Below are 24123 nucleotides of genomic sequence, written 5' to 3'. Positions count from 1 at the left end.
GATAGTGAATTTTCTCCGAGTCATCTCCGCTAGTGCATGTAGGCTTGTTAAGCCGAATCACTTAAATCTTGGTGTCATGTATTGATTGCCTAATCTTTGTTATTCCGCATTCTTCTTATTTTTCACATTTCACGGGTCTTGAAAAATAGGATTAATTTCCTAACATTCCTTCCCTTCTTTCCTATAGCTTTGTGATCCTATAACAAAATCTTGAGTGCCTATAAAAATGTTTATCCCCTTTGAAAATACCAGAAGAAGCTTCTCCGTGGCTGTTTTGGCAAGAGGCCTCACCCCGTGCATACTGACAATAATCAGAGTTATTTTCATCAATAATATTATCAATTTTCTCTATTTACGTGTGTGTTGATTTTGCATATTGAGAACACAGTTTCTCTTTCACGTCTATCACTTTTGCTACGTCATTTATGTACCCATTATGGGATCAAGGCATTACAAGATATCACATGCTCATGTAAAAATGTGGAAAAAGACTTCATTTCATGAAATCGGCTACCAAGAAGAATGTCACACCTTATTCTTTCAAATTAGATTTGCAAGCCTTGCAAAACATGCTCACAATTTTATGAAATCAATTGATTTTTTTTTTTTTTTTGTGTTGCTATATTGGTCATGTTCAAATCATGAAATCAAGTTATGAAAATTGATGAGACTCAAACTTTCATTAGAAACCAGAGAAACCAACAAACAACAGCAAGAAAGAAAACAGAAAACATAAATTAAGGGGGAGGTGGATCTTTGCCACTACATATGAGGAGGGAAGAAGGGGGAGGAAAGTAGGTGGGAATGCAGCCAGAATGAGCTCTGGCTGCAGCCCAATATGCTACATGCTGAGCGGAGAAGTTTGCACTTCTGCGTATTTTTTTAGCCTCCCAAGTGCAGGAGGATGGGATGAGAGAGATGGAATCAGCAATGACATTTGCAATCTTCCAATCTTGAACAATGCCGGGGTATTGAAGAGCAAAGATTACCACAAGGGAGTCCCATTCAAAAATGAAATGCTGAAGCTGTAAAGTGGATGCTAAAGTTGAAGCAAGGCATGCTGCAAGAGCCTCTCCATAGTTTGGATCACATGGAGGGTTAATTTGAGAGGCAGCCCTGATGATGCACCCATTGGAGTCTTGGTACATAGCAAATTGGGCTAAGAAGCTATCCCTGATGGCTGTATCAAAATTAATTTTGAAAGATCCAACAGGAGGAGGAGACCATTTCTCTTTAACTGGTTGAGACCTGGCCTTCCAAGCTGAAAAATGCTCCAGCGCTATCTTTTTGATAGAGGTTGCTAATCCCATGACATCAGGGATAATACCATCGTGATGAGCTTTATTCTTGTTAAACCAAAAAAGATCACAAAGAACAACAAAAAAAAAAATCTGAAAAAGGTGAGCATCAGCAGGGGGAATACTAAAAGAGAGATGAGGGGAGAGGATGCCCTTGATCATATAAATGTGTAATTGCAAGGAGGGAATCGCTATATGCATTCAACCAGATTTGTATTTAGGAAAAAATGCTACCTAATTTAAAATTAACTTCTTGCGGTATCAAAATCAACTTAGAGGTCCCTAGGGTATGCCAACAAAATAATTTAGCCCTTGTAGTCAAATTTTGTTAAACCATTTGACGAATTCCGTTATTTGCCACTTTCACGTCAACGCTAGTAAAATAACGACACATGTCACTCTTAATAAAAAAATATATAAATATATTAAAAATATAAAAAATACTAAATAAATTAAAAACTTAAAAATTATAATTATTATAATTATTATTATTTTAGAAAAACGGAAAAGGTGGCTTGCTAGCCACCCTTAGATCTGGTTGGGGTTGGCTCCCACCCATGGGGTGGCATGTGGGCACCCCACAGTCATCTATGGGGCAGCTTACGAGCCACCCGACCCATACCCCAACCTTTGGGTTGGCTCTTGGGCCACACCATGCAATTTAATTTAATTTTTTAATTATTTAATTTCTTTAATTTTTTAGTGTTTTTATTAAGTGTGACACATGTCACTATTTTATTGGCATTGACACGGCACATTAACAGAATTCGTTAAGTGTTTTGACGGAATTTGATTGTAGGGACTAAATTGTCTTTTTGGCATAACCCAGTGACCTTTGAGTTGTAAATCAAGTAAACCACATAGACTAATTTTGCATTTTTTCCTTGTATTTAATATATGTACATATGAATTTATTGCAATCAGATTTGTAAAGATTAAAACACTCATAAATCTCATAATTCAGTTCATGAATTTAGAAAAACAAGGAATCAGGAATACTTACAAAAAGGAGAAAATGATGTGTTGACGTCTTCTCTAGCAACTAAAACGTGAAGTGTGTTATGAAAGGGGTAGGATAATTTAGGGAGAATTGAGTGTGTTTTGAAAAGCTTGAAGAATTTGACTTTTGGGAGAGGGAAAAATAAATTACGTACATTGTTGTAACTCAGTGTAGCACTTCTACGACTTGAATTCATGATCTTAGCTCTAATACTATTTGTTGGATCGGACTTTCGACATCTCATATGCAGACCAATTGATGTTAAGAGAAACAAACTCAAGTCTTTTATGGACCTCAATATCGTGCTGAGCGGGCCTGTTTTTAGAGTGGTTGCAAGGGGCAGCATAGTGTCACAACACAAAACATTAAAGAACATAATGAAACAAGTATGAAATGGGGGAAAATAATTCAGCAACAAAATTTATTTTTGTTTAGATTTGATAAAATATAGTTTAATAAAATCTCACCTAACACAAATTGTATACAATGCTTTGCATTTTCTTCATAAGGAATGATGAAACTTATGCTACAGAGAAGAGCACATGTTTGTTTCCAGAACACCCTGTGCTCAAACATTCGTTGTTTACCATGGGCCAAAACACCCTGCAAGTGAAAAATGGCCTATGCAATGAGATATTCCTTCAAAATAAATTGTAAACATTTAAATCATAAGACAGAATAACATCTTTCTGAAACTTTTGACAGAGATTCACATGTTCATTAAAGTAAAAGATGAAGCTCTTTAAGATGAATATTTGAAGCATCTTTCGATGGAATAAGATCTCATTCAGTGTAAAATGAGGGGTAATATTGTATTAATATTAAAGTTGAAGGATAAAATTTACAATATTACTCATCATTTTACATTAAATAGATATTATTCATTTCAAATGAAATAGAGAGGATCTTATTCCCCTTTAAATAAGGTGAACTTAACGATACACAATATACCCAATAGCAAAGGTGTATATTTACCAATTGACAGAACAAGTTGTCTTCTGTAACCAAGTTATGTGCAACCACAAGCTTAATTTTGGCAAAGCATTTTTCAAAGAAAACCAAAAATCAGTCAATAATCTAAATGGCATCTTTGCTTAAATTGCTTTGTGTAAATTGAGCAAGCCAAATCCGAAGAAGGGTTAGATTAATTAAGCTTTGTGTAGCTTACTCTATTTCAAGAACTTCCAGAGCGCCAAAGAATTATCTGAAAATGGAAAAGAAAAAGACTTGCTGAATCTTCTTCCAAATATTACTTCTACACCAAATAATCAGAAGGGCAAAGAACTTCTTTCTAGACCATTCAATAAAAAGCAAGCACCATAAAATAAAAAGAAAGAAAAAGAAAGAAGGAATGAAAGAACAATAAGCACAAGATTAACATGAAATGCATGTGAAGCATACGCATTGTAGAATCCGTGAGCAGCCAAGTGGCGTTTGTATTTCATTCTAGATGACCTGATCCAAAGGCAAACACCATTTAGAATCCAACCAATTTGGAATCTTCTAGGCTTTTAATTATTTTTTTATTTTATTTTTTATGGATTAAACTAGACAACTAGAGTCAAATTAAAAAATAATTATCAAAAGAAAATAATGGAAGGATAAACAATTGAGCAAAGCATTGTACCCTCAACAAAGAGAGAAATTAGCTGGTTGAACAGAGGAAGTAGTTGACAGTAAAGTGGAGACTTTTAACAATCAATCCATTTGTGCTGGATAAAATTGACTGAGCAAAATTGTCCTCTGTAACCAAGTTATATGCAAAAATCTGGGCATTTTTGGAAAAAATGATCACACAAATTGTTCATAAGAACACAAAGAGACACTGCCCAATAAATACACCTCTTAACTATCAATTGGAACACTTGTAGCTGAGGATTTTGCCACCAAAGATAAATGACATCCCAACAGAATGTTTACTCCATTTTAGAGTTCTCAAAGGAGCTACTAGAATACTGAATTTCACATGCAGTACTAGGAGCAACTATAGAAATTTATATATAATAAGTTAATTATTAATTTCCATTGCATTTTCCAATGAAATTCAAGACTTTGCTTTTGCAAGCTGATTGGTACCTAGATATAAACACAAAAAAATAAAAATAAAAAATATTTTTTTTTAAGAAATACTCATATAAATAAGCATATTAGATAAAATAAAGGAAGAATACATAATTATTTAAACAAAAATAAAGGATGAATAAATAAGAAGAAAGTACCCTTACCCTCAACCCAGTTTTTTGGGTCTTTTGGTTCATATTCTTTATATTCTATTCAATGTAGAATTCCAGTTGAGTTTTTGGGCATAGCCGCATGAGGGATAGCAGCAGAGAAAACAAGGAGGGCTTGTCTGTTGGATTTTATGTCAGCAATATTAATTTCTCTTGTTTGAAAAGGAGGAAATTATGCTGAGTTTTGACCTCAATAATTCTTGATGTTCTCCTGATTCAACAAGATGACAACCATTAGACAAAGTAGAGTTGATCATTTTCTGGGGAAGCGGGGATCATTTGCCACCTTAAAGAAAAACTATTGTCGAACAGTTTACTCTTAAGTATCGAAAAAACCACTCAATGAAGGTGTGTTTGTTGCAGAAATTCACTGCTCATGTTGCCCATTTGGGATTACGAATTCAAAAAGTGCGATTTTAAAACGTAATTTTTAAAAATGTAGTTAAACGTTTGGCAAAATCATGATTTGGCCTTTAAAATGGTAGTTTAGCCTTTCAAATTATGCGTTGTTAATTAGAAAAAAAAATTATGCGTTGTTAGAAAATAACCTCCTTCCATGCGATTTTTGCGTTTTTAAATCACAATTTTTTGAAAACACAATCCCAAACAATCAATTTTCTGCGATTTGGTTTAAAATCGCACTTTTTGTTTAGAACAAAGTTTTCCTCCAAACTAGGTTAGAGGAATTTCCTTCAACCTAGTCTATAAAAGTGACATGTGTCCATTTTTTTAATAACACGTGAGATGCACATGAGTTTTTAATAAAATGTATTTCAACTTTGTCCTTACTATTAAAAAAACATATGCATCTTACATGTTCAAGGGACACATGTCACTTTTATAGACTAGGTTAAAGGAAATTCTTCCAACTCAGTTTGGAGGAAAACTTTGTCCTTTTGTTTATGATATCGTAATGCCAAACGCACCTATTTGAAATCATATATAGCAGTTACAAAGCAAATTATTCACTCTTTTCATATAGAAATTATAGATGTTTATTCTATTCAATGCTAAATCTAAGTAGGGAAAACTTCACTCACCCCTTGAACTTCCATCACAAAGCAAATTATTAACTCTTTTAATTTTTTACAATGCCACCCATCTATTAGGTTTTTCTGTTAAATCCTACTGAGGGAGTGTCAAAATTACCAAAATACCCCATTTTTTGAAAAAATAAAAAATAAAAAAATTGCAAAGATTCATGCATTGATCAAGATCTAACGGAATTTGCAAAAATACTCACGCTTGAATCTTTGTAATTTTTTATTTTTGTAAAAAAAAAGAAAAAAAAAATTGCTCATTTTGGAAATTTTACAGGATTTAACGGGAAAAAAAAAACCTAATGGATGGATGACATTACAAAAAAAAATAGAAGTTCGATATACTAAATTGAGAGTTTTTTTTTAACTTGGTTATGGTAATTGCAAAAGTGGTAAAAAGTTAATGAGAATTAAATGAAGTTTTCCCATATAAAGGAGGAATAAACAAGAGGACAAAGTATTCTGTTTCATCAAATTGTAATAGCAGAAAAATTAAAATAGAAATGGTAAAGTATATTGATAAATATTAGTTGGTTGAAAAAGGAAAGTACCTCACTGTAAACGTGGATATTATAAATAAAATGGAGAATCTTGCTGGACTCTTGGCTCAACCAATTAGTTTGAAATCAATCCACTTGTGCTGGATGTGAGCAATCTTGTGCCATTCTTTTCCTTCTCTACTTTGCCACTCTTTCTCCAACAAAGGACACAAAATTATATTTAGAGTAAAAAGGGAAGCAGGAAGCCCGTCTTCTGGCATGCACTCAAGCATAGGGCAGTTATCAATATGCAATTCTTGAAGAGAGGTGAGGTGTTGAAGCCCTTTACTGTCCAAATATTTCAAATTTGGAAAGCCTTTGATGCGAAGATAGGAAAGACTGATAGGCAGCAGCCTCGCCTCTGGAAAGGACTCCACTTCTTCAGATTTATCCCCAATTGTGAATTTTTTAACAGACGGGAGTTTTTGTAAATCCCACTCCATCCGGCTTGCAAAGAGTTTGTCACAATTGTCGATGTAAATTTCATTCAAATTGGAAGGCAAGCCCCCTTCGGGAAACGACTTAACTTCTGAACAATTATCTATAGACAAAGTCTCAAGAGACGGAAGAAGTATGTACATCTTGTCAGGTAGTGACAGCAGACTTCCACAATTAGTGACCCAAAAATATTTAAGGTTGGGGGCACGCAATCCATCTTCCGGAAAGTAAACAAAATTAGAGCATCCACTGATGTCTATGTCTATCAATGAGAGAAGTAGATCTTGTTCATGCTTTTCTTTAACCGAAAGAGATTCTAGATACCCACAATCACTTATTTTCAAATGACGAAGCTTTGGAAATAAATCTAATCGAAAGAACCTGAGAGAATCACAACTGTCCAACTTCAAACATTCAAGAAACGAATAGTCTAGGTGTGTTGGGAGCTCTAACTTTCTACAGCTTTGGATGGTAAGCTCTAATGAATCAAATTGTGGAGTTTTGAGCTCATGTATTCCAGTCGATGATTCATTTAATAAAACCACTGTATTGCAATTTTGGAGCATCAGTTTACACTGAGAAGAAGCTCTAGGGAGTGGAGCCACCAGTTGTGAACAATTAAGAATCTTAAATTTGGTTAAAGAAGGAAGATGGACAGGCAACCCGCTTGTTAGCTTAGGGCATTCATAAATTTCAAGCTCTCTAAGATTAGGAAATGCTCCACCTTCAATTTCAGTGTCAAAAGAAAACCATTCCTCCCACTTCAACATATTCCCGAAACTTAGAACTTTCAAGGTTCCAAATGGCTTCATTGAAGAAGATCCACTTCCATAAAACTCACGGCCCACTTTCACAACTTCATCCAACCCAACAATAGAGAGGTTCTGTAGAGATGGCAGTTGCCCAAGCGGTGGCAAGCTGCAACAGTGGTTACAATATTCTAGACGAAGAGATGTCATATGAAAGAATGAAGCATGCCCTACCCAGGCTGGAAAACTTTTACCACCATAGCCGTTAATGGCGAGGCTTTTCAAGTTTGAATGGGGCCGAAGACTATCAAGTACCATTATTTGAACTTCCGAAGCATTAATAGCATCAACTCTCCACTCCAATACCAACTCCTTAAGGTGCTTCAAATCCCTCGAGCTTCCTTCCTTGGCATTCATAGGAGATTCAACATTTTGGAGCTCAAAAATAGGAAGCAATCCCTGAAGATTTGTGAGTTTCCCTAGCTCTTCAATGTAAGATCCACTGTGTTTGCTGACAATAAATCTAGTAAACGTTTGAAGACATTTTAGTTTACCCAGATTTGTCGGCATCTCCATTATCTTAGTTTCAGCAAAATCAAGATGACGCAAATTAATGAGTTTATGCATATCTCTCGGCAAGGCAGCAAGGTACCCACAATTTGATAAATTCAATGTTTGCAAATTGCACAACTTACATATGGAATCAGGCAAACATTTAACATTAGTGCAAGAAAGGTCCAAATAACGTAGATGTATAAATTTACCAATTGAATCTGGCAACTTAATTATGTCCCCACAATGAGATAGAATGAGCACTCGTAGGCATCTTGTCATTGGAAATAAATATTGGGTTTCATACTCGAGGAACAAATCGTCCCTAAAGAAATTTAATTCTACGATAGTTCGTAACCTCGTCTTACCCCTTTGAAGGGCCTTAAACTTCTTAATATCAATTTTTTTCCAAGAATACGAAAAATGGCGAGTCTTGCTTCCAATTTCATGAGAACAGTCATCTTCATGGCTTAAAGCAAATTGTTTAGATATAAATTTTGCCAAATCGCTTACAAGATCATGCATTATATATTCATCGCGATTGGATGGTTGGAATAAGGATCTCGATACAAGAGAATGGAAGTAATCATCACCAACTTCTTCCATTGTTTTGTTTTTGGGTTGCAGCAAGAGACTGTCTGCCATCCATAATAAAACTAATTTGTCTTTTTTAAAGGAATAATCCTTTGGGAATATGGAACAATATGCAAAGCATCGCTTTAGATCTGACGAAAGATAGGTATAACTTAATCTTAAAGAAGGAAGGATGCATGTCTCCTTAATTGGTAAATCCCATAATTCACTTCTTAAGACCTTATCCCATTCATCAACATTTAATTTCAACCGCAAGAGAGCCCCAATAGCCTTGATTGCTAACTGTAGACCTTTGCACTTTTTAACAATCTCGATTCCTAGTGCCTCTAGCTTTAGACGTTCATCAGAATTACCATTATGAAATGCATATTTTGCAAATAGTGACCAACAATTATCTTCGGGCAACTCTACTATATGATGAATTGCACTAGCGAACATTACAGATGCAACTTCTTGATCATGCTGTTACGATGACCTTACTTCCTTGTGCCCCATATTTAAAAGTATTACTTAAGACCTCCCATTTGGCATAGGTTTTATCCCAAACATCATCTAAAACAAGCAGGAATTTCTTTTCTGTTAACGTCTCCTTGAGCTTAATTTGAAGTTGATTCAAATCCTTTATATCATAATTTGACAAAGTTACTGCCTCCAGAATTGTTTTCATTACCATGAACACGTCAAATAGATCCGAAACACAAACCCATACTTCGAGGTCAAAGTGCTTCTCCACCCTTCTATCATTATATACTAATTGAGCAAGGGTGGTTTTGCCAATTCCCCCCATGCCAACTATGGCAATCACACATATTTCACGGCCACTTGCATCATCAGAGAGCAGTGAGTTAATTATCGATTTCTTTTCATCTTCTCTACCACAAATACTAGATTCTTCAAGCAAAGAAGTCGTGGGTAGTCTTTCTAATGGATTCCCTCCAACACCTTCTCTTAGACCTAAATTCTCCTTTTTTTCTACTAAAAAATCCAGTCTCTTAAGTAGATCTTCTGTCTTTCTTTCTACCTTCTTGACAAAACGAGAAGTAGAGATGGGGTTACTTACCTTACTTGCAATGGTTCCAAATTCAGTATCGAGCTTCCGTCGCAAGTCTTTGGTAACAATCTTGTCCAAGATGTCCTCTGCATCATAGACAGCATCTTTTAGCTCATCAAGCCACTCTTTCACGTCAAGCTTTGTAAATTGCTTGTCCTCTGCATCTTCAAGCACTGCATTCACAGACAACAATGTCATCTTCAACCTCATTAAGAGTCCATCATTGAGTTTTCGTCGCCGAAAGAAGTCGATGTATTCGCGAGTCACCATTCTGTCAAAATACACTTGGAGGAAGGGAGAGAGAAATATGCCTGCAACCTCAGCCATGTTATCTTGTTTGCGAATCAAAGGAAATTAACGAAGGATTGCATAAAAAAACAGAGCAAAATGAGATTGGGAAGCTGTGTTTTGCTTTTACACCAAATAAATGATGGATGGAAAACAGCCTGGTGGAGTGATGGGCCTACACGACTGATGGATCATGGATGCGTAATGAAAGACACCAACTCATTAACGACCAAAAAAAAAAAAAAAAATGGAAAAGAAAACATCTTCTTGCTTTTGTCTTCTTTATATAGTGAAAGATCATATAGCTTTGAGTTGAGTGGATTGTGGTGGCCTCCGCACCATGTGATTGAATCAAGGAATGTTGTGATGGCTATTCAGATCATTTGGAGTGTTGGATCATCAGGAATGTTGCAACTTCTTGAAATCCTCGAGACTTTCACAGGACATTGTTTGAGATTTAACCCCTAATAGTTTTCTGTTAAATATTTCTTGCTTTCATCCTCAAAAGAAAATTTTCAGATATATGCTTGTTTTCCCTTTGCTTTTTTCTCTAAATTGTTTTATTTATGTGTTGGTTCTTGATTTAGAGCTTGTTTACTTTTTGGTAAAAGTTTCATTTTTAAGCTTTTGCTAAAAGTGGGTTTTTGTCATTTTAGGCTTTTTAAACCCTTAAAAACGCTTTTAATTTTTTTTTTACCAAACGAAGACCATTTTTTTTTTTAAATGACTTTTTGAGTGTTAAACGTACTTTTTAACCCCTCAAACGCACACTCAAACATGCCCTTATACATTTTGGTTCTTCGTTTTGGGCTTACATGGATAAGTTCTATAACTTTGAAAGGAAATCATTTTTCATAAAATGTTTTTATCGTTAAAAAACATTTTCTGATGAAAAATATTTTACGTCGAATCCAACAAAGCGTTGAGAAATAGTGAAAAACATTTAATCAATCGTAATTTTGTGTTCACGAACAACCCATTTAATAAACTAATCGAGCATGAGTCGAAATCAATCGAGCTGCTCGATATTGGCTTGTTGAGTAGTCTTATTCATTTACAACCCTACTTGAGAGTAATTTACTTTAATAAAGCAAATCTAGAACTCAAATATATCATATTCAATTAGTTCAACCACCATTAAAAAAAAAAAGGTATATTTATAAACTGTTACAAAATCTTGTGAGTACGTCAAAGAAGTTGAAGTGAGTGAGGAGTACAACTGCCCAGTCCAACGTTACTTGAAGTTGAAGTCAAACAATTCGAAGTGGAATTATGACATTGTAATTACACGACCTGATTTTGTATGCATGACTCAAAATCAATACAAGGCAACCCAAGAAGAAATAATACTACAAAAGCTTTCTGATTGACCACAAAAAACGTTTCTACGATTGGTAGATCCAAGGCCATGCCCTAATCACCAGAACAGTGCAAAAAATGTGTACATTTAGGAACGAAGTTTGCATCGACAGCAGAGCATGCCAGAACACCTTTTCTTGAACTCCAATCGCCTGTTTCAAACCTTTCTTGAACTCCAATCAAGTGAAATTGGCCTCATTTTTGCAGATAAATCCACAGTCAAACCATGTATGTCATGCCAACCTGCATTAGGTTTGAGTGGGGGACACTCAAATTCGCAATTCCCCTTCTGCAGTTCTTTCTCAAGAAAGCATAGAAGTAATTTATGATTAGCTTCTTAATAAACCACGAATCTTTTCTCGCCCTAATGTCTCCGTGACCAAGGAGATAAACTACCCCGGATTCTTTAGCCTTGCATATAAAAGACAGTTCTCTCTCAAGACTCTGCTCTGCATCAGGTACTGCTGGGTCTGCCGGAGGCGTCGCTGGTCTCACCTCCTCTGATGTGCTTGCTTCCGAGATGGGCTTGCTTGTATCCTTAAAGTCAGCTAGGAGAGGAACACCGAGAAAATAAACACTCCCATTGGGAGCTATAAGAACCCTTGAGACAGATGACTTGTCCTCGGAATCTGTATCACCATCCCCATCACTCTCCAATGATCGTTCCTGAGCTTCACGGCGAATGAACTTCTCAAGGCTCTCAATAAGCAGCTGCTCAAATGTCTGGTGATTTTCTTTGCGTGCATCCTTATAGCCATACCTGTTGAAATGATGAATTGCACTTGTAAGACTATAGGGTGATCAAACATATGTAAACAAAATAAAAGCAAATAAAGCATTAAATGAAAATAATGTCAAGATTCCATCTCATTCCTTGGGCAATAAAATAAATTGATTCTGCAATTTTATTGAGGCACTCAGTTCTAAAACACGGACATCAAATATAACGACGTCTCGACAAGTCTGGGAAGAAATGAAGGGATATAATTAGCTCCCTCAATTTAAAAGGCACTAGCTTCCTGAGTCCATCAAAGGCAGTAACACTCATGATCTCACTCTCCCACAGATATAATAAAACCACTCCTAACTAGCAGGAATTTGGCATTTCACCTGGCAATGCAACGAAATATATGGTAGCTCTTTGGGCAGACACGTCGAAAAAGGAACCTTTCACTCTGAGGCACTACAGGAACAGGAACATACTTGATACAGACAAATATTATCATAGAGTGGATTGCCGGGAGAGTTGTCAGAAAATGGCCGAAAATTGCGGGTATTCCTTTCACCAGCTCATTATAGAGTAAACCGATGCCAGGAGCTCTTATTGTCCCGAGATTGCAACCCAATTGCCGCATCAAATCCATTGATAGTTTTTGCTTAACTTCAGTTTCATACTTCAGCTTGCTTCCATAATTCCAGATATACATAATAAAAAACATAACCACGGCAAAAACCAATATTATCCAACTTCCATCTGTAACACTACTCCACAAAACTGATGAGAAGAAAGTCAATTCTAACCCCAAGAAAAATACCACAAAAATCAGCACAATTACAATGTTTATCTGCCATATAAGCAGCATAACAATGGTTACTAAAATTGTTGTCATCATCATTACTCCTAACTCAGCAATGCCTGCAAAAAAGAATTAATATCAGGATGATTAAAAAAAGCTTGTACAAGTAACCACAAAGGAAGCAATACTAAGATCAAGTTAACAAAAATTGGAAACATATAATTGATTTCAATTTAATATACAACATTACCATACACATTTCACAAACCTTTCCCTTCCATTTTCCTAAAGCTCTAATTCCTCATTCACCACTTTTAAAACAAAGTTCATTTAAAGAGCACTAGAATGTCCAGTAAAAACAATTATTTCTTTTAATGGAGCCAGGGTCAAGGAACCAACAACGATAGAGTCCAACACAACATTTGAAATATTTTGGTTTATGGCATCCGAAAAGAGAAAATCCCTTATATTGGATGAGAGAATCTTCACATTCTCCAGTAAAAAGTCATCAAATGGAGAAGAATCCACTTGTATTTCGTTATGACTTCACCCAGGATGTCTCAAAACATAAAAAACTGAACAGAAGCACTGCAGTTCCATGATAACAGCGTTCAATAAGACAGATTTGTCAAAAAATAAATTACAGGATTTCAGAAACTAAATGAAAGGAAGGCAAACTGCCAAATCTAGCACCAATACCCAGCTATACAAGAGGGAAAAATGTGTATACTAGGATTTCCCATGGAAACAATAATTAGCTTTGTATAGCATTTGCATTTGCTTTTATAACACTTGAAATAGATTCTTCCTTATTTAGTATTCCTAGAAAAGTCCTTTGGATTTGTATAATCCCTTTTGAACAGAATAAAAATATCACAAATCTAAAGTAATGAAGTACAAAAGGAAGGATTTGGGGAAAGAATGATGCAGATTTTAAAACCTAAATGGGAACAAGGCGGACAGCTAAGTCTAGTACCAATACTTTTTTTTTTTAATAAATAAGTGATTCATTAAAAAGAGCAGTACCAATACTAGCAAGAAAATGAAAAAATAAATGCCAAAAAGGATCAAGTGTATCCATTACTGGACATCTTGTGCTTCCTAAAATGCCCATTCAAAAGGAAATATTGTTTAGACTGTTTGCTTCACCTTAACACAAACAAAAAACCTACTACATCAGTGGGTGCAAAGCACTTATTCAGATATCTAGGGATGCCTTACAAGGAAAATGAAGCCCAGAATTAATCCGTAAACAAAGAGCAAAAATTCAAAAAAAGAAGGAAGAATTATTACCATATGCATTTCCAATCTCATCAATGCTTGAGATACAGCAGACAAACACCAGGCAAACTGCCAGCAAGAACCAGTTTATGATAGGGATATAAATCTGGCCCATGAATTTCCGAGAGGTATGAATGATTTTAAGCCGAGGGAAACAACCAAGTGCTGTCGATTGTTTTATGCATGAAAATGTGGCCGTTGTCATTGCCCGACTGGCAATTAATGCGGCAATGTTAGCAATGAGAAAGACTGGCCAGAAAGTACCACCTACAGACAATTTCAATTTCTCAACAATTAATTTTCGTTTTAGTGCAAGCATGGAAATAAAATGTTCCAAATAGCAGATCCAAAGTTTAATCCAATTCTAGTACACTCTTTACTGAACCAAGTATTACACAAAAGTCCTGCAAATTACAAAGATAATCCACTTATAAAGAATTATACAGACCACATTGATTCCTTGATAATTGAGTTAAGCAGTGAAGCTTACTTGGAATTGAAGAAAAGAATGCTTGCTCGACAGCCCCATGATGTTTCATAAGGTATGCAGCTTGACCCAAATAACCCAAAAGAAGGCAAGGCAAAACGAGAAATACAAATGTAAGCTGCAAACGACCACTATCAAGTAAATCAGAAGTAAAGCTAATTGGAACACCAGTAAACAGTAACAGAAAAGAGAACCACCAGAGATGCTGTCACTATTACATATCAAAGGAAACATATAAGATATCTGATCCAGTAACCATAACTGAATCTTATGTCTTTACCTGAACTGATCGCACAGAAAAATAGCAAAGATCTGCAAACATTGCTTCGGAACCTGAAACAAAATCCATCATCAGCAATATTAAAATAGATAAGACAATGGTAAAATTACGATGACCATTAATGTCGTATTGCACGTTCACCATGTTTAAATTGAGGCATAAATATGATTTATATTATTTTATATTGTTTACAAATTCCTCCAATATTTTGCTCCATGTATTGTTTACAAATGATGCAAGATATCCATAATTCATGCTTCCAAATTTGTTTTGATGAGACAGAAGGTATGACCTACAGTTTGATTGCAAGATCAGTGGAAATTCAATCATGTGTCTTGTTGTCACAAATGCGGAGGAAAAAATTTCAGATGACTCCAGGTTCTAAGTCTTTCTTACAGCACGCACACCTACCCAGTAGATTCCTAAAACCAAACTATGGAGTAAAAAATGTAAGTATTCATACATATAGAGTCCATGGCTAAATCCTTGAGGCCCAGTTAGTATAATTCTTATATTCCTTTCGATGCTTGTCTGTGCTGAATACATGTGACGAAAATCCTATTCCTAAATCATTTGTACAAATTCATAAACCCAAATAGCCTCTTCTATGACATACTATGACTAGAATGATAAAATTTTGATCAGACACCAATGAATTCTTGATGACTAATGCTTTATATGAAGGGCCAGCTTTGAGCACCTATCTTAGGTGTGTAGATTTCTTAGTTTCCAGCTTCTTTTATCCATTCAAGATTCATCTTTTCCAACTTTAGTCAATGTACAAACTCTAAGCCTTTTCCTCCACAATCGTAAACCATATATTCACAAGTTTTCAAACTCAAAACCTCACCACATAATCAATGGTGGGTAGATTTCCAAATCTGTCCCAACCCAAGGAAAGAATCAGTTACATCAAGTTAGACTACATGTACCAAAAATTACCATATGAATCGATTCTAATCTCCATTCATAAACACTGGTGATGAATCTAATCAGCCTTCTCTCATATCTATTGGATTTCAGATCAACATGCCACCCATTTCCAGTAATAACTTTCCTTGAATCCCTTACATCCAAGATTTATTTAACTAATCTCTTATAAACTTTACCATAAAATTATATTTTGATAAATTATTTGATGAAGCAGCCTATCAAAAGATCATCCAATGGACCTCAAAACCCCAACTGTTTTACACCTGAAGGTAAACAGACTTCAAAATAATTTGGATTTGTGTCAGCATGAATGCTATCAATCCGTTATGTTCAAATCCCCTTTATGCATGGATGGCAATGTATAATAGTTTTCGCTTTTCTAGTTTTACTAAATTTTTGGACTTTTGTGTTTCTTTTTCTCCCTTATAGGATCTCTCCTATATACTTCTTGTGTACACAGATTATGCTCTTCTACGCTTTCTAATGAGATTAACTTACTTATCAAAAAAAAAATCAGGTCAACAAAGAACGAGAAAATGATTCAACTAAGTAAAAGAAGGGAGAAAGTAATAATACAAGTAGAATCCAATTTATGCACGTTTTTAAAAGACAAATAGTTTCATTCTGGAATCCAATATTCCCAGACTGATGGTTTTACCTGTTGCACAGAGGAGACAACCTCCAAGAGAATAAAAAGCCTTAATTGAGTTCCTCTTAAAGAAATAATAGATGTGAACAGGATTAAATGCCTTCAAGACACTGCTGTCATATATAACAAGATTGTAAATACCAATGCCCGCGAGAGAACAAAACCAAATGAATAAAGCAGGGCCTACAACAAGTCCCACTTTACTTGTCCCAAACTTCTGCACGCTGAACAAAATCACAAGACAGGCAACCGAAATCATCTTCACTTGATCTGCACAAGGAAAATAAATGTATTACTCAAAACAGGGGTAATTTGCCTTGATTAAATATAGAAAATTTCAATGCCATTAGCTTGTATGCATAAGTCAAAAGAAAAATAAAGAATTTATAAAAGGCAACGAGAAAAACTCCCTACCCTCTATTTCACTTCAAAAGATCCTTTCACAGATATACACAATGTGAACACCAGTATAGTACTTAATCTAGGGCCTCATCCTCAACTATTATTATGAGCATTCAACCCAAAGATCATTTGATACGTACTTCAACATATTGTAGAAGTGACATGGGGAATGCATCCCTCAACCAAAAGGTAGGACCTATAATCTAATTTATTTAGAAGAATCCAATTGACATATAGACAACTTAAAGAGGGCAGTCTTAAAGTGTCTGGGGTACTTAAGAAGGAAAGTAGTCATGGTATGCAACACATGAGCTTAAAGGTGGTGGAAAAATCATAATGAACAACGACAACGAAAAGAACAGAATCCTCCTAAATAAGAGTAAAAAGAGCATCATTGACTACATATGGACTGATGATCAGACTGGGGAACAATCAATCTAGCAAGGTAGCGGTACAAGAATTGGATCATGTTTGGTACCCCATAACGGTGATAGACGTTAAGGATTTGGATTGAGGACATTGTGCGGTCATGTACTAAGCTCCACATTGGATGTTTACAATGTTGATCTAAGCCATATAAATGATATGGGAAACCGTAACTTTTTACTAGTCTTTTTGAAATATCACACAAATGTGGCTAACGCCATTCATGACTCATGAAAAATGGTATTAGAGCCAACTTGACAACATTATATTGCTCAGGTTGCAACTTCACGCAGGTTCCCCTTAACAGGGATGTCAGTTATCTAATTAGGGAAGATTGTGGTACCTCATCATGGCAATTAATGTCAAAGATTTGAATTATGAGGACATTGTCTAGATGTGTGTTGAGTCTCACATCAAGTGTGTTCAAGGTCGATCTAGACTGTAGAATTTTTTTTGATAAATAATAATTTATTGAAAGAAAAAGACCTCGTACACGAAAAGTATATAGGAGAAACAAACACCCTACAAACATCTAAAATCTAAAAAGCAGACAAGATCGAAAAGACTCAAAGAAGAGAAATTTGGAACAAAGATTACAACCCAGTCCAAGAGAGATCTCAAAAACAAGGATTTTAAACAAGGTCTGTGCTCATTTAAATTTGAAAGATTTCTAGCATCTCCGGAGTGAGAAGAGCATTTCCCAGGCCTGATTCAGCGCTGTCTTCCTCGACCCCTATCAAATAACTTCCCATATTGCTTGATAGCAGAGGTAACTCTAAAGGTCCACTCTCATTTAAATTTGAGAACAAGTAGTTGAAAGCAGAAGGTTTTGTAGACATGGTGCAATAGTTGTGGGACTCATCAGTTCATTGGTGCCCCCTGTTTTGTTTTTGCTAATAAACTATAACGGCTGAAAATTGACTTAAAATGCTGGAACAAGGAGGTATTTGGAAATGATGAGAGGAAGAAGTCCTTATTGGAGGAGATTCAGTCCCTGGATTTTCTAAAAGAGGAGAGATTTCTTGTAGAAGTTGAGAGAGAGGAGGTTTAAGGTGAAAGCAGATTTGGAGAATATCCCTAATGTAAGAAATTAGTTGGAGGAAGAAGCCTAGGGTGACTTGATTAAATAAGGGGATCACAACACGAGATTTTTTTCACCGCCTTGCCAATTCTCACAAGGCGGTGAAAAATGACTTAATCACTCAATATTACAAGAATCTCTTTAATGAAACTGCTAGATGGGTAGTAGTTTCCTTATTTAGACTCGGCAGAAAGGGATTGGTAGGAGAGACCGTTACAAGCGGAGGAAGTTCTCTAGGCTTTACTCAGTATGGATGGTGACAATGCATGGCCCTAACAGGGATTCTAACTATAACTAATCTTTTAGGTATCACGCATGTCTGAGTAATGAGATCCCAAGTCATGACAATCAAACATGTATGGAGTGCTTTGAAACTCATAACCTTTGGGCACGATAGGTTATACATGCATTGTTTAATCGAGACAAACTACACTACAACTTATAAATCACACTAATATACTTTCATAGGCTTGACGAATCTAACAATAGTACCACCAAGGTCTTACTTATCAAATGGGGGGAAAAAAAATGAAAGATTAAAAGAAATAATAATAAAGCGAACTACATTTTACCACTTGTGCATAGGTAGGAACATCAAGTATCTTGTCAGAAAAGAATGATTTCATATTATATATGCTTTTCAAGCCTATTACATAACAAGTCTTGAGAAATACCAAAACTATCTCTGTTTTTTCATGTCCAAGCACAACATCATATTCAATGAGCTAAAAATAATAATTAATAGCAGTAGTAGTAGTAGTAGTAGTAGTAGTAGTAGTACTAATGATCATTATAATTATGATAACACTAATCATATATATTGTATAATAGCATAATCACAAGAGCGTAGCTTAAAATTTTGACTAGTGGAGTGTTAACATGGTGATAAGTGGCACTTTAGAGTTGTTGAGGCATGGCATTTTAGAGTTCCTAAATTACTGACGAGTGGCATATTTTTCTAGCAATAATTTAGGCAGCACAACGCCTCATGTCAGGTAGAACTCTAAGCCTCCTACAAGTTCTTGAGATTTGTAAAGGTTTCTTTGGGGTTTGTACTTTTCCTCTCATTTGAGATAAGCGTTGTAAACCAATAGGCTCTTCCTCTCTCTCTCTCACGCACACATGCAGAAAATGAAGACTACAGCCCTGGGAAAATCTTTGCCCAATGGATCCTTTTCCTTCCTTATTGGTGTTCTCATCACCTTCAAGTCCCTTTTTTTCTCATTTCAGACTTCTAAAGTTAGGGCTTTTGGCAATCCGTTTCATCGTTCTTCTTCTTCTTTGTCCACAAACTCCATGGGTTCCGATTCAATCTCCATTGCTGTCCCCAGAGATCTTAGCAAGAAAAAAAGGGTATACATATCGCCAATTGCCTATTGCTCTGTTTGGTTGTTGCCTATAAAATGTTGTGTTTACCTTTATAATGTGATTATTATTTGATTCCACAAACGAACAAGATACTGAAGCAGACAGCGCGGGCAATGGCATTAGATTTAAATAGTGAAAGAGTCAAATGTGGCACTTGAAGAAATAATTGTGTTGAAGGGGAAGAGTGACTGATGTCTCGCAAGTGAATGATAGTGGAACCATTTGTTTGTGATAAATCTACTGGAAACCCTTCTCATCAGTTTGTTCCTGCAATGAACATGACAATGACTCCTGCATCTTCTCATGTCAGCCTAAAGCAAAATATGGTACAGCCAGTGATGCAACCACAACCAACCCGATTGGATCATTATGCGGAGGAAAGCAAATTTGGACCAAGGATTGTCCAGCTTCCTATTGAACATAGCCATAATTCATATCAGGGTTGGACCAAGGGTTGTCAATAATGTTTTAGGCAGGTCAGTTCCAAGACTCCAAACACACTTTTTTGTCTTTTGATAAGAAATTAACCCCAAGGGGAGGGGGAAAGGGAGACCTCCAAACAAACCTAATTACACTGTTACATTTTGCATATATATTCCAACGTCGTTTTCATCACCAAGGTTTCAACTTTAACTTCCTTGATATTTTAATCTCATAATTTCTACGTTTATTTAGATTCTCTTATAGTATGTGCTGATTTTGGTTTCAATTGAGGGTAATTAACGATTTCTTTCAATGGCATTATGTTTCAACTTTGATATAGGTTAGTATCCCTGACGTATATGTTTATATGTGAAATGTCAGATTATAGCGGAAATAGAATTTTAGTGTATGCTGCAGCTAGAAGAAAATTTTCTTTAAATTGAGCTGCCTAAATGAACGGAACAGTTTTTTTTTTTTGGGACATTTTCTTTTAATTGAGCATTTTCGTTGAACACAAGTTACCTATCTAAACCAAACGGTCAAAGAAAACGTATGGGTTGGCAATAAGAGTTATGATCGTTTTTTCTGTTTTTTACAGGCTTCCAAGTAAGATAGAAGTAACTTTGCAAAACAATATCGTTTAATGGTATCTATAATTGCACTGTAGCACAAAAGGAAAATTGTACTACTACATTGGGTTTACGAGGGTCCTTTTTTTTTCCTTTCATTTGGTTGAACACAAGAACTCAATCTAAGACTAAACACAACATTTACATAAAATCCCTCAAAGTGAAGTGGGTTGCATTTTTTAATTATGTTATTTAATCTGCAAGTAAAATGGCAAATTTGAGAAATTTTTGTTTTTCTTTTGTTATTTATTATTTGAGGGTTTTAATTCAGCTGTAGCAGAGAAGGGTTACGATACAATTCAAGAGTTAAGGGGGCGAAACTCTAGTGTCGATAAGGGAGTACTATAAGAAAGATGGGAAATCTTTTTTAATTAATATAGACTTGGTATTTTTGTTGCTCTTTTTCTTTTTTACATGTTTATTGAGCCTTTTATCTGAGTTTTATATTAGCGCACTTAGAATTATGGATTGTTGAATCATTGAAGAAGAATGGTTGTGGTCGACAATGGGAGGGTCAGGGTAAATAAAGTTTTGGCATCCGATTAACTCAACGAAGTATTTGGCTTATTTGGCCAAGGTTTCAATCTGTGAAAAATACAGAATGTAACTCATTAGATGCAAAGCTTTATGCTCTTTCTTTTCCCCCCTGTTGTTCTCAACAGCAAAAAGAAGGTTATGGTTGTTTGATATTCAATTTATATTGTGTTTTATATATAATTATATTTATGCCTTAGTCATGACTTAAAAAAAAAAAAAAAAAAAAAAACTTGTATTTATGCCTTGGTCATTATTTAATCCTTATATTGCTCTGATTGAAGGCGTTTTAGGGAATGGAGACTGTGTTGATGTAGGTGCTGGTGCTTATGTTGGCTGCCTTGATTTAGAAATTAGGACTATGGGTTTGGCAGTTTTGCTGGCTGTGATTATGAAGTTAGAAATGATAAAAGTTGTCATTCGAATGGTAATTTTTCATCTGTTGTCTAATGGTGATACCTTGAAAAAACATTAGAAACAGAACACAAGTGTCTATAGGGTGAAGAAGATGGAGAACTTCCTTTATATTTTTTTCTTAATTAGTGTTCTTTTGATGCAACCAACAGGTTCTGATTGTGAGTGTCTACGTGTGTGTAGCTGTGGCTAGGAGTTATGTTAACAGACCAGCAGTATTTTGACAAGATCAGAAAAAAGGTCAACAAAGAAACATCTTTTTTTTTTTTCTTTAATAAGTAACAAAGAAACTTCTTCCTCTTAGTTGTTTGCTATATGTTAGGTTTTCATTGGATTCATGGTATATGTGTAGAATTATAAACTACCATTCTATTTATTGATGTTTTCTTCCTCCAACACCAATATTATGTTTATGTAAGTGTGATGTACAATTATACTGACAGAGGTAGATAGCGGCTGGTGTTGTTTGATGTTCAATGTCATACTCAATCAAATCATTAAATTACTTTTTTAGGTATAAAGGAAGTGCCATTGAGATGCGTTTAGGTTTGGTTCATTTTTCATAGATGTAAATCACTAAGTTGTAACTTGAAAGCCTAAATGCTGTTTTAAAAAATTCTAATAGATTGCTATTTTCATCTTACACCTTTCTTTTTTTTTTGATAAGTAAAAATGTATATATCAAAACGCCAAGGGGGCACAAACTTACACAATCATCTTACACCTTTCTTTCCTATACTTTTTTTCAATATTATTATTTCTATTTTTTTACGATTCTTTCTCAAGATGTTTCCTCAAAAACAAAAACAAAAAATTGAATTTAAATCATAATGAAAAAAAAACCTGCGCCTATAGGTTAGTACAATACTAATAATGGTAGCAATAACAATAAATAATAATGTCTAACCTAAAACCTTATAGAAGGGGCCTAGTTCCCTCTACAATTAGATTGGAAAATCACGACAAAATGACCTCACCCCTACGGCCAACCCTAAAAGAAACACTACTTCTTTTAATGGATATTTTCTATGCACCAAAAAATATATTATTAAAATGAAGTCTATAAGGAATTGGTTGCACAATGTAGGGGGGAAAAAAACTATCTGCAAAAAGCTATGAGAAAAAAATTATATCCAAAAGATATATATATATATATATATATAATAACCAGTCTTATTAAAAGCGTAAGGCGTCCCAAGGTACATAAGGAATATACAAAGGATCACCTAACTAGAAAAAGAAAATCAAGCAAGGAAATCACCTCTCCAAGTCCTCAAAGCACCTATTGTTTCTTTCCTGCCATAAACACCAAAACAAACACGTAGGCACCATATTCCACACCATAGCACTCCTCCACCTCCCAGAAGACCACCAATAGGATAAAAGATCAAAAACCTGTCTAGGCATCACCCAGGCCATCCCAAAGCGACTAAAGATGGTGTACCACAAAGCAGAAACAACCTCACAATGAAGAAGAAGATCCACCGTCTCCTCACTCCTCTTGCACATGCAACACCTATTTATCACAATGACGTGACACTTCCTGAGATTATTCAAAGTCAAATTTTGCCTAGAGCCGCTAACCAAACAAAAAAAGTCGCTCTCAGAGGAGCCTGCGTCTGCCACACACTCTTCCAAGGGAAACTTCTACCCTCATTGCCAGCCAAAGCAAGAAAGAGGGCCTTAACCTTGAAAAGACCTCTTTTGGAAGAAGCCCACCACAATTTATCTTCGTACCCTTGTCTCACTCTGACTAAATACAACACCTTTAGAAAGGACGCAAAGACTTCCAACTCCCAATCATGTGCCTCTCTGGTGAAACTCACATTCCACTGATTTGAACCTCCCAACATCTTCATATTAGCTACAACTGAAGCATTCTTCTCACGAGCAATTCCATATAAAACTGGAAAGGCTACCTTGAGAACCGAATCTCCACACCACAAGTCATGCCAAAAGCTAATCCTCGTTCCATCCCCCACCACATATCTAGTACAGCCTTTAAAGGTCCCCCACCCTCTCCTGATATTCTTCCACAACCCCACCCCATGAGCTCCTCCAAGCTCAAGAGAGCACCACCCACCCCAAAAGCTACCATACTTCAAATCTACCACCACTCTCCACCAAGCATCTCTCTCAAGCCCATAGCGCCACAACCATTTCCCTAAAAGTGCGTGGTTGAACACCATCAAATTTCTGATACCCTCCCTCCTTGATTGGAGTGCAAACCTTCGCCCAATTTACCAAGTGAAACTTGGAACTCTTTGCCTATATCACCCTATAAAAATTGGCGTTGAAGCTTCTCGATGCGCTTAGCAACACTCACCGGGATATGAATGAGTGACAAATAACAGGTGGGCAAATTAGCCAGTGTACTCTTGATAAGGGTGACCCTACCACCCTTCGATAAATACATCCTTTTCCAGCTAGCCAACCTGTATTCTAGCTTCTCAATGACACCATCCCAAATATGTTTGGCCTTATAAGAGGCTCCCAGCGAAAGACCGAGATACTTCACTGGCAAAGATGCAACCCCGCATCCTAAAATGCCAGCTAACAC

The 24123-nt window shown here is 35.7% G+C and overlaps 2 protein-coding genes across 2 annotated transcripts in view; both read right to left on the bottom strand.

The window, feature by feature from the left end:
- Nucleotides 1–2294: 2294 nt before the first annotated feature.
- LOC132179317 (putative disease resistance protein At3g14460) lies at nucleotides 2295–8922 on the bottom strand. The gene is made up of 5 exons (XM_059592019.1): nucleotides 6121–8922; nucleotides 4524–4740; nucleotides 3467–3502; nucleotides 2766–2901; nucleotides 2295–2613 (listed from the first exon to the last, which is right to left on the bottom strand). Exon 1 carries the CDS (start codon nucleotides 8877–8879, stop codon nucleotides 6177–6179), a length of 2703 nt encoding a protein of 900 aa, XP_059448002.1. The 5' UTR covers nucleotides 8880–8922; the 3' UTR covers nucleotides 2295–2613; nucleotides 2766–2901; nucleotides 3467–3502; nucleotides 4524–4740; nucleotides 6121–6176.
- Nucleotides 8923–10877: 1955 nt separating this feature from the next.
- Nucleotides 10878–24123, bottom strand: part of LOC132179019 (potassium transporter 7-like) — a gene marked incomplete in the record, with an annotated part of 39101 nt that continues 25855 nt past the window's right edge. Inside the window, 6 exon segments of the mRNA XM_059591632.1 lie at nucleotides 10878–11899; nucleotides 12250–12775; nucleotides 13950–14204; nucleotides 14428–14542; nucleotides 14705–14757; nucleotides 16296–16556. Coding sequence (XP_059447615.1) covers nucleotides 11359–11899; nucleotides 12250–12775; nucleotides 13950–14204; nucleotides 14428–14542; nucleotides 14705–14757; nucleotides 16296–16556 — 1751 coding nt within the window.

The sequence above is a fragment of the Corylus avellana genome, chromosome ca4 (assembly GCF_901000735.1).
Source record: "Corylus avellana chromosome ca4, CavTom2PMs-1.0".
Lineage (NCBI taxonomy): Eukaryota > Viridiplantae > Streptophyta > Magnoliopsida > Fagales > Betulaceae > Corylus > Corylus avellana.
Note: the sequence above shows the minus strand (reverse complement) of the source record. Positions and strands in the feature narration are given on the sequence as shown.